The 13,513-nt window shown below is 56.8% G+C and overlaps 1 protein-coding gene across 2 annotated transcripts in view; it reads right to left on the bottom strand.

Moving 5' to 3' along the window:
- Positions 1-13,513, bottom strand: part of Myo15a (myosin XVA) — a 55,757-nt gene that overhangs the window by 21,982 nt on the left and 20,262 nt on the right. Inside the window, exons 19-47 of one of the 2 annotated variants that reach the window (XM_076542499.1) lie at positions 12,957-13,105; positions 12,792-12,837; positions 12,506-12,630; positions 11,823-11,940; positions 11,432-11,607; positions 10,943-11,027; positions 10,339-10,392; positions 10,151-10,232; positions 9,945-10,075; positions 9,403-9,498; positions 8,303-8,538; positions 6,918-7,081; positions 6,627-6,699; positions 6,239-6,430; positions 5,790-5,950; positions 5,598-5,692; positions 5,029-5,149; positions 4,853-4,920; positions 4,684-4,761; positions 4,348-4,528; positions 4,129-4,261; positions 3,795-3,900; positions 3,596-3,668; positions 2,734-2,855; positions 2,485-2,544; positions 1,939-2,014; positions 1,506-1,621; positions 1,307-1,425; positions 342-483 (exon numbers count right to left, since the gene is read on the bottom strand). In XM_076542499.1, the coding sequence (XP_076398614.1) occupies positions 342-483; positions 1,307-1,425; positions 1,506-1,621; positions 1,939-2,014; positions 2,485-2,544; positions 2,734-2,855; positions 3,596-3,668; positions 3,795-3,900; positions 4,129-4,261; positions 4,348-4,528; positions 4,684-4,761; positions 4,853-4,920; positions 5,029-5,149; positions 5,598-5,692; positions 5,790-5,950; positions 6,239-6,430; positions 6,627-6,699; positions 6,918-7,081; positions 8,303-8,538; positions 9,403-9,498; positions 9,945-10,075; positions 10,151-10,232; positions 10,339-10,392; positions 10,943-11,027; positions 11,432-11,607; positions 11,823-11,940; positions 12,506-12,630; positions 12,792-12,837; positions 12,957-13,105 (3,378 nt within the window). The remainder of the gene's footprint in view (positions 1-341; positions 484-1,306; positions 1,426-1,505; positions 1,622-1,938; positions 2,015-2,484; positions 2,545-2,733; positions 2,856-3,595; positions 3,669-3,794; positions 3,901-4,128; positions 4,262-4,347; positions 4,529-4,683; positions 4,762-4,852; positions 4,921-5,028; positions 5,150-5,597; positions 5,693-5,789; positions 5,951-6,238; positions 6,431-6,626; positions 6,700-6,917; positions 7,082-8,302; positions 8,539-9,402; positions 9,499-9,944; positions 10,076-10,150; positions 10,233-10,338; positions 10,393-10,942; positions 11,028-11,431; positions 11,608-11,822; positions 11,941-12,505; positions 12,631-12,791; positions 12,838-12,956; positions 13,106-13,513) is intronic. The other variant, XM_076542500.1, reaches the window with a different exon arrangement.

Genomic DNA, 13,513 nt, shown 5'->3' with positions numbered 1-13,513 from the left:
CTTCCTCTGGATCCCCCTAGGCTGGGTGCTGGGCCTGGAACATGTCCTGCCAAAGTATAGGGGTAAATGAGAAGGAGGTTCTGAGGGCAAGTAATGCAGTCTTTAGGAGACAATTGCTTGCAGGAGGTACGTTCTTCTGCTGAGGGGCAGGTGTGAAGAAGAGGCTGGGGGCACAAAGGAGAAGAGGCAGGGCAAGGTGAAGACACCACTCATTGGCATAAAGGTCTGTGGGTGTGTTCTGTAGTGTGCACATGTACACAGTGTATTCACACTCTCTGGGCAGAAGGGCTGTGATGCATCTGTTTTGGAGTGGCAGGCCACATCTGTGGAGGGATCCTAACCTTCTTCAGCTCCAGAATGAAGCTGTCTACTAGGGTCTTGACCTGATGAGCTCGGGCGGAGAAGAGGATGATCTTCTCATTGGTCAGGTTGAACTCTAGCATGTTCTGGGATGGCCTGGTCACAAACAGGATGTCTGCAAAGCTGGAGGGAGAGAAGGCGGTGTGAGGGCAGAGACCTTGTGGCCAAAGAGATGCCCTCCCACAGGCCTTTTCTGGTCCTGTGTCCCCTCTCTGACCCATCTATGTGTTCTGTGTTTCTGAAAACCCTTTGTGCCATCGTTCAGGGCCTCGGTCCAACCACAAAGCCAGACTTTGCCCACACCATATCCTTGTCTCATCAGTTGGCCCAGTTTTCTCCTTATGAGAGTTTCCACCCAGCCAGTGATAAGAGCTGTCTCCTGGGGCTGGAGAGATGGCTCAGCAGTTAAGAGCACAGGCTGTTCTTCCAGAGGTCTTGAGTTCAATTCCCAGCAACCACATGGTGGCTCACAACCATCTGTAATGAGATCTGGCGCCCTCTTCTGGCCTGCAGGCAGAACACTGTACATAATAAATAAATCTTTAAAAAAAAAAAAAAAAAAAGAGCTGTCCCTGACCTCATGTTGAAATGGACAAAGGGACTCCAGTAGAGAGTCTGGGCACTCAGTAGGGTCTCAGCCAGAGCCATGTTCTCTCCCAGATGCCTGGGGACTTGGTTGATCTCAGCAGTTACCCCCTCTGTATAGTGAGCTCTGGAGACAGGGCTGGCGTGTGGCTCCAGAGGCAGAGCAGGGTAGTGGGGTCCCGGCTCCACCACTTCCCACCCATGTGACCAGAGACCATCAACTCCTCTCTCTGTGCCTCCCTTTCCAAATCTTTAACATGGACTTAAGTAAAAGGCTTGGCATAGACAGCACACTGCGGAGATGTTGATGCCAGTCTGTGCCTGTGTCCAGACAGCCCACTCCCACCTGCCTGCCAATCACCTGTATGCACACAGGACCCGAAGCTGTCTGCTGGCCTCTCTGCTGCCTTGGACCATCCTCAGGAGCTTGATGCCCGTGTGGGATACAGCCAGGATCTGCACGCCAGTGCCCACACTGCCCTAGGAAGGGTTAACCTGGTTGAGTCCTTCTGTCTCGGCTGCTCTGGGCAGGCAGGAAGGGGGTGAACAGGGACTCTTACCATTGCCGGGAAGAGGCGGGAGAAGTAGACCTCCCAGCTGTCTCGGGCCATGCTGATCACAGCCCGCTTCACATTTTCTGTTACCAGAGGTCGCTGTGTGTCCAGCTGGTTCTGGGCTAAGGGAGGCCAGTTCTGGTCAAGACCCTCTTCCCCTCCTCTCCAGCTCACATCTCAGGGAGTTGGGGGTGAGAGGTTGGTACCAGCCATAAGCTGTCTGACCAATGTCTGTATGGGGAGCTAGAAGCCACAGATAGATGAAAGGGCCATATTGTGTGTTACTTGTTGCTGACCTCCAAACATGCAGCCTGGTCAGGCTGAATAAGGATGTGGGGGGGGGGAAGAGGGAGGGGTGTATCCTTAGACTTCTTCCAGGCAAGGGCTGGCCCCCAATCTGGTTGACTGCCCATCAGAGCCCTCCCCTTCCCCAAGGTACCAAACAGGGCCTTCATCTGCAGCCGCTCATCCTCAGATATGCGTAGGCAGGCTTCCGAGAGCGTGTCATGAAGGATCTGAAGGAACAAGGGTGCCCCTGCTGGAAGCTGAGGTCTATAGCCTAGGTTCTCGGGGAGGGGTTCCAGGTCTGCCCCACTGGGGTCATTTGTAAACTGGGTTACTTCTGTTATCTGATCCTTCACATGGTCACCTCCCTAATCCTTTCTGCTTTTCCCAGGCCTTGGTTTCTGTATGTATCCGGTGAGACTGAGATTTGACCTCTAGGCCCTGCGAACTTAGAGAGAGTGACTGTTTTTCTTCGTTTGTTTGTTTTGTGTTTTTGGTCCAGGGCCTTGTATCAAAGCTCCTGACCCTCCTTCCCCCATCTTCTGGGTGCTGGGGTCACAGACATACTCCCCGACTGAACTGTGTGTGACTTAGTAGATGGACGTGTCCATGGGAGTGGGGGAATCGGGAGAGCATCTCTCAAACCCACGGACCCCAAAAGGAAAGAGCCTGCAGGTGAGAGGAAAGGAGAAGACCTCACCTGCCGGAACAGGAGGTCCAGCTGCACGGGGTGGCTGTAGCTGTCCTTAGGGTAAAATACCTGTGTGGGTAGGGCCATAGTGACCCATGGGTCACCCCCTCTTCTTAGTTGGACCCCGGCCCCAGATGCAGCCCCTGGCAGACTCCAACCCTGGCTCTAGCCCCACTCCCATCCTTCACGGTTCCCATGACCTAGCTTCCTGGATAACTCTGCCCATATCTAGCCCATCTTCTGGCCTGTTCCTGGCACCTCTTTGCGCAGGAAGATCCTCCAGGGGGCGTCCTGGTAGCCATAGAAGTTGGGGTTGACTAGGCGGTGCAGCTGTGTCTGCACAGGATCCTCTGGAGGCTCCAGCGACCTTGAAGGCTGCACTGTGGACGGCAGGGGCAGAAAGTATAAGGGGGGGGGCTTCTTGGGACCCAGCAGGACCAGGGAAGGCCTTATGGTGCTTATGGTAACAGGGGATGTCATGAAAGTACAGCAGGGTGATTCAGGAGGGATGGGCAAACATCTCTGAAGTGACAGTGTTTGAGCAGACACCTGATTGATGGGCAAGAAGGAGCCAGGCACCCAAAGCCTGTGAGGGAGAGCATTCCTCTTGGAGGAGACAGCACATGCAAAGGTCTTGAGACCGGAGCAGGCGTGGTATCTAAGTTATAGGAACTGAATGTGTCAAGGGGAAGGAAGGGAGAGGCTATGAGACCCCGCAGATAGATCACACAGGATGGTCAAGGTCACAGTGAAGAGTTTGGGGCTCATTATAGGAGCTTTTGTCAGAGACATGATGGGAGCTAACTCATATTTTAGGCTCACTGCCTGACTAGGGCTTCAGCTGTGTGGCCTTCGGAAGCCACTTAATGTCTTTGTGTTTGTGTTACCCCACCTTTAACGGGTATGAACAAATAGCATTGTTTTGATGAGCGTCAGTAGGCTTCAATGAAGCCAAGGTGGGGCTGGCCTGAGACCAGTGATTTAAGGGGTGATGCTGTAATGACACCAGTGTCCACACAGTGTGCACACGTTGACTCAGCTCCCCCAAACACCCCTGTGCTCGCTCACAGGCTCACACACTCACTTGGACACTTGCACGTCCCACCCTGGAGATCCTCACCTGGAGCGGGCCCCATGCATGGCCTTGGGGCACTGGTCACCGGCCTCACCAGGGCCACAGCCTCTCTGGACACCTGTCCCACCACAAACAGAGCACTCAGGGGGCAGTAAGCAGACCGTGGGGGGGCATAGGGCCATGCTGAGAGGGTAACTGGCTTCTGTGGCCTCTGTCCCTCTGGGGTACCCAACCCACTCCTCACCTGAGTGCCAGGCACTACTGCCATGTGAGTCTTCTGTCCCTTCAGGATCATTAGGGCTTCCTCATGGGGGTCAGGTGGCCTCCTGAACACCTTCCCACCATCCGTTCTGGCAGGTGACCCATGGCAGGTTGGACACTAGGTATCCCCTTACCCATAATCCCCAAGATGGGGACCCTCCCACATGCCATTACAAGCACGCACCAGAGAGGAGCTGGGCTGTCTGGCACAGTGGAGACTGTGGCAGCCCGAGCCTCCCATTGCTCAGGGGCCCATCTTGAATGGCGATGAACCCAGTAGAGAGCAAGGTGAGCTGAGGGCTGGTGTCTGGACCCACCTGCGGGCCTCCGGGCGCCCTGCCCAGGGCGGCTGCTTGCACTGTTTGATGATGCTTCGGATCTGCTGCGTGGGTTGTGGGAAGTGCTCTGAATTGAGTGTGGAATACCGAACCAGCTCTGGGGAGGCTGAAACTGTGAGGGCAGGTGGCCAGGTAAGGCCATGGGGCCCGGTGGCCCTGGCCCATCTGAGCAGCCTCAGGACTCGGATGGACACTCACTGGATTCTGGAGCAGTCCAATCCTGAGCTAGGATGGGGGCAGCCACGGGCTTGCTAGGGATCTTCGGGGACTTTGCCACTGAGGCTGGGGCCAACGGCTGTGGAGTGGGGCGTACGAGCACGGGCTTGGCGGGGGGACCAGTGCCTACGGTCTTCGGCCGTGCCTCTGGAGCTAGTGGTCTCTGTGGAAAGAAGTGGCCATCTAAGGACATGCCAGCTTACTCCCAGGCACCCCATCTCCACCCAAAGTGGACTACAGGACCCCTGGCCTCAGGGAGGCACAGTAAAGCCCTGGGGTAGCACAGTATTCCTGTGTGCCCTGGGCCGCTCTGCTCACCTCTGGGGGCTGGGGTCTTGAGGTTGCACTCGGGGGCTGCTGCTGGAGTGCCAACGCCTGTAGGGTCATCTCCCGGGCCTGGGGATAGGTGACCAAGTGACCTGTACGCACGCACGCACGCACGCACGCACGCACGCACGCATGCTCTTCGTTCCCTGCCCCCACTCACCAGTAGCACAGCCTGCCTGTGGATGAAGGCTTGCTGCAGAGCAAGTGTGGAGGCATCCAGGCCTGGGACTGGGGAACCAAGCAGAAGGCACAGGTGCGCACAGATGTTAGGGAAGCAGGAGCTCCCCCTAGGCACCACCCGCCCCTATCCCGGAAGCATACTGAGGAAGCACTGACTGGGTTTGACCTTGGGGTCTAGGGGTCTCCGGGGCGTATCCTCAGAAGCGCTGCTGCCACTTCCAGCTGGCTGGCCCCCACCTTTCATGCGGTAGGCGATGGCTGTCGGCTTCTCCAGGTCCTGGGGCAGCAGTGGCCGCCTCACTGCTGTGATCCCCAGGATCCAAGGCAACAGGCACCTGACACCAGCCCAAGCTCCCAACCCACCCCCTCCACAAGGAATGAACCAGTGTCTGTGGGAGCCAGTGTCTGTGCTGGGGTTTCCTAGGGCAAGGAAGTCTCGTGAGATTTGGAAACAGGTGACCCAGAGATCCATTCTATGGGGTGACTACTGCCAGATGTGACAGCTAGGGTCCTGACATTTAGCTGTGGGTCCTTCCAGGGCAGCCAGGGGCATCTCTAGCTGCCAGGTAACCCCAAGGTTCCCCTGCCCCCAGCACAGACCCAGGCTAGATCCCGTGCCCCAGGGCTCTGTCTGTGTAAGGCTCAGATGTCACCGTAAGACATGGGATATGTCTCTGGTCTACACACTGAGCCTGCCCCCTGCAGACATCTCGCTACATCCCTACCGCATCCCCACAGGCCAGCACAGGGTCGAAGAGGCTGTCCAAGTAGCCATCCAGCTCCCTAGGGGGCACCGTGGGCTCTCTGGTGCTGTCCACAGCTGGCGAAGGAACAAAAGGGCCAAGTTTACTTCTCCTGGGGGTCTCCACACCCTCTGGGTTCCTTCCCCTCTCATGAAATAGCCATTGCTGGTTGACCTTGGCGAGGTGCTGTCCATCTCTGGGCCTCAGTTTCCCCATTTGTACCGTCCTCATTGTGGCTGCAGTACCCATCAAAGTCAGGCATTTGGGGCACATGGTCCTGGGGCTGAGGCCTTGTGGGTGTGTCCTCATCCGAATCCCAGCAGTTCCCGAACACCCTGTGCATGAAAGGGGAGGCAAAGGACAGCTGGCCCTCAAAGAGGTTCCCTGAGACTCTTGTGTGTCCTGGGTTGGGGGGCTTCTCCAATTGAGGGGTAGAATTACTAGGCACGGTGGTGCACCCCTGCAGCTCCAGGCTCCCAAAGCCAAGCTAGGAGGATGGCTTGAGTCCAGGAGCTTGAGGTTTTATCAGCTCAAACGGCCAAACATAAAACAACCCCACCCCCAGAACTCGGGCTTTCTCTACAGCCGGTGGGTAGAGTCAGCTGCCCAGGGTAGCTATGTACCCTCTGGCATCTCCTCTGCCAGCCAGAGGCCCTTCTGCACCCACAATGAAGTAGGATTTCTGTCGAGGAAAGTCCCTGAGCAGTTCCAGGTCTGACACCAGATCCAGCACATAGTCATGTCCAGCCAGCTCTGCCCACTGGACTCCATTCTTCATGGCCACTGTCCAGCCTCTCCAACCATCGGCCAGCCCCCTGGTCAGTGTGCAGAGGAATGGAAATAAAGGGTGAAACCTGTCAGGCATTGCCAGGAGACCCTGGGGTATGAATCAGACCCAAGGCATGGTCAGAGTGGCCTTCTGGACCCTCCCCCTCCCCCTGGGGTGGTGCCTCCTGCCCCTCCCTTTTTCCCAAGTCATGGGGTGCTGGATGGGGCATTCTAGGAGCCAACCTGTGCTTTAGAATGTCTCCAGCAACTGCTTCCCCCGTACTCCAGGCATGCACCGGGCAGGAGAACTGGTCACCTGGCACAGCCAGCAGCTGTACTCAGTCAGGGGCATCTCCAGGCCAGCCTCACTGGCTCCCACGCCCCCGGCCCACATCGGAACCCCCACACTTCCCTGCACTGCCACTTTGGCAGGAGTCCCTCCCTGGCTTCAGAACCTTTAGTGGCTGCTGCTGACTCCAGCGTCTCTTCCTTCAGGAGGAGAAGAGAAGCAGCCTGAGGGATGAGCCTACATACCGTTGAAGCAGCTCACATCCAGAGCCATACTGGCCTTCTCCTGAATGGCGATCCACTCGAGCTGTGTCGGGGGGAAGGTGCGGGCAGCCCCCGAGCCCAGAGCCTGCAGGAGGCGGTGCTGGCACACAGCCTGGAAGCCATTCTGCCCATAATCAGACACAAACCTGGGGGAGGAATAGGGAGTGGGAGCCTGCTGTGTAGACTCAGGCTAGCCCCTAGCGCTAAGGTGAGGTGGAAAAGCCTCAGGCAAACCCACAAATGGGATAGGTTAGAGAGCACACTAACAGGCTCCCATAGCCTAGAGTGCTGAGGCTAGCCTAAAAATAAGTCCCAGGTTAGCCCAGAAGTATCCAGTCTAGCACAGAAGATCAAGGATGGAATCAAATGTCATTGTTTGGGTGGGGTGTATGACTGAGCATGAGCCAGAACGCGGGCCCTGGAAGGCTCTGTCCCCATCCCTTCACTCGGTAGTCTGGATGGCCACCTGCTCTTAGCCTGGCCTCCTAGTTTTCATCTGTGTAAGAGATAACTGTGGGGGTCCAACTCAGCTCAGGGCCAGAGAGCTGTTCCCATCAGCAGGTCCCCTCATGCCCCTACCCATCCCTCCCTGAGAGGGACCAGGGTTGTGCTTTCAGGAAGGCCCCACACAGACGACAGTGGCCCTACTCTGCTGCTAGAGCCACCATAGCCACAGTACTGGCTGAGGAATGGCTGCCTTCTGCATGCCGGCCTGGAGAGGTTCCTCACAGTCTGGTGCTCATTGCTATCCTGGTGGGTGGATCCTGCTACCATCCCCTCCCTTACAGCAGAGAAAAGAGAGGTACTGGCCCTGGGTCACGCGATAGGCGTGTGCACTATCTCTCATGAGCCCTGCACCTCACCAGCACCAGAGAAACACTGTCATCACGGCACTGCCCACGTGGCACTTGCCATACGCTCACCTCTGTTCTGCGTACGTAACGTATACTATAGAATAGTTGCTATCAGCGCCCCCATTTTATAGGGGACAAAACCAAGGTCTGGAGAGGTTAAGTGACTTGCCCAAAATCACAGAGTCGAGCTTGGGATTTTAATCCAGATTGTCTGAGCCCAGCTGTGCTCCTAACCCCTGTCTGCCCCCACAACCTAAGAGATCTAAGAGCTAAGGACTCTTCTCAGTTCTCCACATCCCCATTTTGCCCCTGGGTTCTGCCAGTCTTCATCCATTCGGACACGATTCCTCCCCTCTGCAGTAAAGCCGGCCTTTCTTCTGGCTCTGGGCTCAGTAAAGCGATTGCAGCTCTGGCTGCGGCCCATGCCAGTCTTCTGGCAACACAGAGGCACCCACCGGCCTGACCTCCGAGCTCCTGCCTCTGGTCACCTATTGCCCCCCGGATTGCACTCACTTGAGGAGGAACTTGTCAAGGTGTGAGGAAGGTGCGAAGCCGCTTAGGCAGGCGGCCAGCAGCAACCAGCCACGCTTGGCATTGTAGGCATTGTGGTTGCGCCACACCTGGTTGGCCAGCTGGGCTAGGATCTCATCCCTCAGTTCTGGCTCCACCAGCCCCCGGTGCACGATGTAGTTCCCCAAGATCATCTCCTGGGTGCCATGCAGGTGGGGGTCTCCCATGAAACGCAGGATCTAGAGCACAGACAGACTCGTGTGGGCTTCTACCCACATTCTTGTCATGTCCTCCTGCCCACAAAAAGTCCCTCCAGCAGGGAAGTTAGTATCCAAAGTACACACTGAATTCCTCTCCTGCCCGTGAACCTCCTGCGGCTCCCACTCATTGCCAGCATCCTTTTGTACCCTTGGCCTCCAGCTGGCTCCACTTGGTCCAGAGGGTTCTCTAGCATTCGGACCCGACCACATCACTCCCAGGAAACACCTTCCAGGCCTTCCTAGCCCTCTGGTGAAATGGGACCTGGGGACCTGTAATCTAAGCCTCACGGGCCACTCTCCCTTTTCCCATCTTTCCTATCCTGTTCTCCCAATAGGTAAACTTCCCTCATCTCCAAAGCCTCCTCCTCCAGGCTGCCTCGTGTGGCTTGCCTGGATGGATCTGGAGCCTCATTTGTGTTCCCAGCCTCTGAACCTCCCTCTGCACATGTTGGTGGTCCTGGGTCAAAACAGGGACCTGTCCCTTCCACCCGGGGAGAGTCCTTAGGAGGGACCAGAGAAATTCTGAGTCACTCTTGCCAGGAGGATGACTGGGGAAAAGACTCTCAGAAGGAGGCCCAGATCTTTACACTGACATATAGCTTCCAAAAGAGATGTGGGACTCATGAGCTGGGCTTGAAGGCCAAGGAGGATGACCAGGGAATAAAGGGGAAGCTTGTAACCTCCTCTCATGTAAGGCTATGTACTTGACGCCTGGGGGCAAGGGCGCTTGTGGCCTGGCATTGTGGTAGGGCTATGCACTTGATGCCCAGGGGCAAGGGCGCTTGTGGCCTGGCATTGTGGTAGGGCTATGCACTTGAAGCTGGACTGGGGCAGATCCCATACTAGCTTAAAAACACTTATGGCTTCAGCATGGTGCTCCACAGGTAGCCGTGTGAGAGGCGTCTTCAGGGGCACTGTCAGCATCCCAAAGGAGGGTTCCTGGGGACACAAGGAGGGCATGGGAGGTGACATTGGGGATGGCAGACATATCGGTGTCCACCTGTACCTCATGTTGGGCAAGAGAGCAGACGACCATGGGGTGGGCTCCCTACTCCAGTGCCTAGATGAAGAAGCTGAGGTCTGGTGAGGGCAGACTTTGGCACACAGAGAGTAACCAGGGGAGGCAGAGCAACGCCGCTGGGCCCTTCTTGGAGGGCAGGACACAGAGGCAGGTGCTGTGCCGCCTCCTCGTCAGGTTCTGATTAGTTCTGATTATCCCAGTCTGGTTGGTGAGCTATACTGCTGGAGCCCGAGATGGTCTCACTTCTGTCAGGGCCCTAGGGCTCCCAGATGGGCTCATGTCCATACCACAAAAGCTTCCAGGGAGGCTGGGTCAGCTCTGAGTTTCAGTGCCCAGGGGCCAGGCTGCTTGTGCCAGCCCTTACCTTGAAGTGGCATCGGATGAACTTGGCCATGGGGTAGTTGTTGATGTCCAGGGGAAGGGTGACGCAGGGCTCCGTCTGGAGCCTAGGAGTCCGGACAATGGCTACTCGGGGCACACTGGACGGCTTGAGGCCTGCGGATGGTGGAAGCATGTGGTGATCGCACCCTTCTCCCCAGCCCTTCCCCGCCGCCGTTAGAGATGACGCACCGGCTGCCGCCTGCAGGAGCCCCGCCACCTCCGCTGGCACCTCCAGGTGCCTCACTGGCACCACTTCACGCTTGCTGAGCTCCTGGGGAGGAGGGGAGATGGAGGGCAAGAGGTGAAGGGACAGCCACCACACTTCGCCGGCTGGCCTCCCTCCCTGTGCCCTGCTGCGGCTTGAACCCTGCACCCACCTCCTGCTCACGCAGCCATGCCTCCTGTGCCTGGCGCCTCCGCTCTGCCCTCAGCTGCAGGAGAGCAAATGGTCAGGGCACAGGTGGCAGAAACCATGGCCAGGTAGCCTGGGCAGGCGCGAGCAGTAGGGAAGGGCCTGTGGCCTGGAGGCGCCTGGTGGCACTGATGGGGACCTCCGGCAAGGGAGGCAAAGGTGTAGCCAGAGATGGGAGGGGATGCATTGGCAGGAACCCCAGGAAACTTTGTTTCACTGAAGGCCTTGCCTGCCTTCTGAGCTTTGGGAATGGAATGGCACTTATCACTGGCAGTTGGTTTATGTGACAGAGGACAAGACTGGCTGTGAGCTAAGTAGCAAATCACACTAAGGAGATTCAAGTCACCCAGTGCCAAGCACGCCTGCAGCTCACTATGACCCCAGTGCTGGCTACATCTCTTCACACAGCATCACCTACCACCCTTCTCCACGCCCCAAGGGACATGCCAGGAAACAGGCCCCAGAGGAGCTCCCGCCACCCAGCTCAGGAGGAGGCCATGGCAGGGACGTGCACTGGGGAACGGGCTCCTCTTGGGCTAAGTGCTCCCCCAACCCAGGCAGGCCTGTACCTTGATGTAGCGGCGGCGGTTCACGTAGGTGTGCACCAGGGAACGGAACTTCACCAGACTCTGCCTCATCTGCTGGTAGCGTTGCCTGAGGAAGTCAAAGATGAGGCCGTGGGGTGATAAAGGGTCAGAGATGCCTCTGCCCATACTTCACTCTGGGATTCTTTGTCTCAAAGGAAAATGAGTTCAATATGGGACAGAGACATAGTCAACTCCACACAGCAAATCCACTGGCAGGGCCTGGATTGATCCTCACAGTGGTCATGTACTACCCCATCATGTGTTAGTCCCAGAGCCCCTGGTGGGCAGGTAACAGGGAAACCCTCTCAGCTGGATCCACAGTCAGAGAGCAGTGACTTGGAGAATCAGGTCATCCTTCCGGTGGAAGCCTCTTTCCGCTTGTATGCCTCCAGAGACAGGGACTGCTCTTTTTGAGCTTAGGCTCCTCTGAGACCGGAGGACCCCGGAGACTTCCCCTTCTGCGGGCCTCACCTAGCCAGGAAGCCACGGGCCCTGCTCTGCAACAGGATGATCTTCCGCCGCAGGGAGCGGAAGTGCCGCTGAATGAAGAAGCCTCGAAGGTAGCGCTGCAGGGTGAGGGCAGCCCGGTTCTGGACTCGCTCCCGCATGCTCTCCAGGAGCTGGTGCAGGTGCTCCTTGAGGAAGAGCTGGGGATGGGGTGGAGGTAGCAATTAGATAACCCTAGTGAAGAGTCCACCAAAACAGGGCCGCCTCCCGGAGCCTGGCTGGGAGTTTGTTCACCAGACATCGGGGAAGCCACCTGAGCAGAGCTGAGGTGAATTAGCACCCCAGGCTCAGGCATCTGGATGGCTCTGGGGTACCCCTTGGATTATCACTGAATGTGGGGGTCTCCGGAGCTCACCTTGCTAACCCCAACACGGTACATGTCTGGAGTGACTGTGCATAACCGGCTGAGCAATGACACACACGTGTCCCCATCCGCTGGCACACTGAGCTTGAGGGCCACCAGACAGCGGTACCTGGGGGGGACCAAACTCAGCCTGAGGGCCTGATGTTACCCCATCCCTGTGTCTGGGGGGTGTGGTCCAATAGGTGGCTTGCTTACAGCACTGTCCTCAAAACTAGTTCAAGGTGTCAAAACCGTAAAACACTGTTTCAGCAGAACAAACCCTTTGCTGACACCTGCTGGAGCTTGTCCTAATGGCTGTTAAAATCCCCCTAGATGGATTCAACACAGAAGCAAAAACTATGAAAACAAAGGTCCCTGCCTCCAAGCCTGACAACCTGAGCTTTTCTCTGGTGAACTCATCTCTGCCACATGATGGAAAGAGAGTAACTGACTCCTAAAAATTGTCCTGTAACCTCCACACACACTGACACAGTATTCACAGTATGTATTCACCCAATAAGTGAATACATGTAATTAAAAAAAACCACACAACACAACAAATATATTTCTCATGTTAAATCTAACGTGTTTTGTATCGTGTACAGCCTGAGCAACAGTACATGACAGATCCTATGTTGCTTGGCTGTGGGGGCTAGGAGAGGGGTCTGCAGCGGTGAATTACCCGATGGAAGTACCTGTCGATAAACACCTGGAAGGGGAGTCGCACTGGGAAGCCTTCCTTGCGGATGCGCACAGTCTCCAGCACCCCTGAATAGCGTAACTGCGCCATCATCACATCTGGCTCAAAGAGACCTGGTTCCTAGAAGGATTCCCAGAAAGGACATCCGCATACCATCCATTCGGGTACAAGGGCAGGGGTGAGTAGTCCCACGGCGGGCAGGTAGGGGTGCAGAGAGGCCAAGCCACTTGCCCAGTGTCACACTTCACAGGAGGAGGATTTGACTTTCCCGGGGGCCTCACCTTCTTATGGTTGGGTTTCAGGCAACGCACGAACAAGGGGTTACACCTGGGCGGAGGTGGGAGAGGTTGTGTGAGATCTCAGAGAGAGAGGGTGAGCGCTCATCCACTGAGGGCCGTGGGATAAGGGGGAGGGGGCTGGGTGCTCGGCTCTCCCACCCAACCCACCTCTCCATTTTTTCCACCAGATCCAGGAGTGACTGCTGAAACTTGGCTGCCACAGTGTGAGCCTTGTAGAGTCGGGTAATGGAGCTGCTCTTGCCCAGCCGTGGAGGGGCAGTCTGTGCAGCATGGCTAGAGAAGAGGTGTGCCACCACCTGGAGGGGCCAAGGGGTTGGAAGCCAATGACAGACAGGACAGACAGACAGAAGCGGCAGGTTAAGGGCGGAACAGGGACGGAACAATAGGAGTCTAGTCCCTGGACTGAAAGGCTCTGAAAAACAACTTGACTCCAGATGTCCCTGCCATCCTGGCTTGCATATGGGCTCAGCACCTCCCAGGGGACCCAGCCCACAGCATGGCGGCTTTCTCCTTTCTTCCCGGGGAATGCACACAGCACTGGCTCTGAACCTGGCCCTGGTCAGGAACTTTGGCCGGTTTGACAGAGGAGGAAGAGGAGGGGGCCCACAGGGGAGGGGATGCAATCAGTCCCCTGTCATAGGTCCACCTGCTGATGAACAGTGGGGCTGGCCTTCCAAGGAACCCAAACTTGGCCCCTATGCACT

Source organism: Peromyscus maniculatus, chromosome 8 (genome assembly GCF_049852395.1).
Source record: "Peromyscus maniculatus bairdii isolate BWxNUB_F1_BW_parent chromosome 8, HU_Pman_BW_mat_3.1, whole genome shotgun sequence".
Lineage (NCBI taxonomy): Eukaryota > Metazoa > Chordata > Mammalia > Rodentia > Cricetidae > Peromyscus > Peromyscus maniculatus.
Note: the sequence above shows the minus strand (reverse complement) of the source record. Positions and strands in the feature narration are given on the sequence as shown.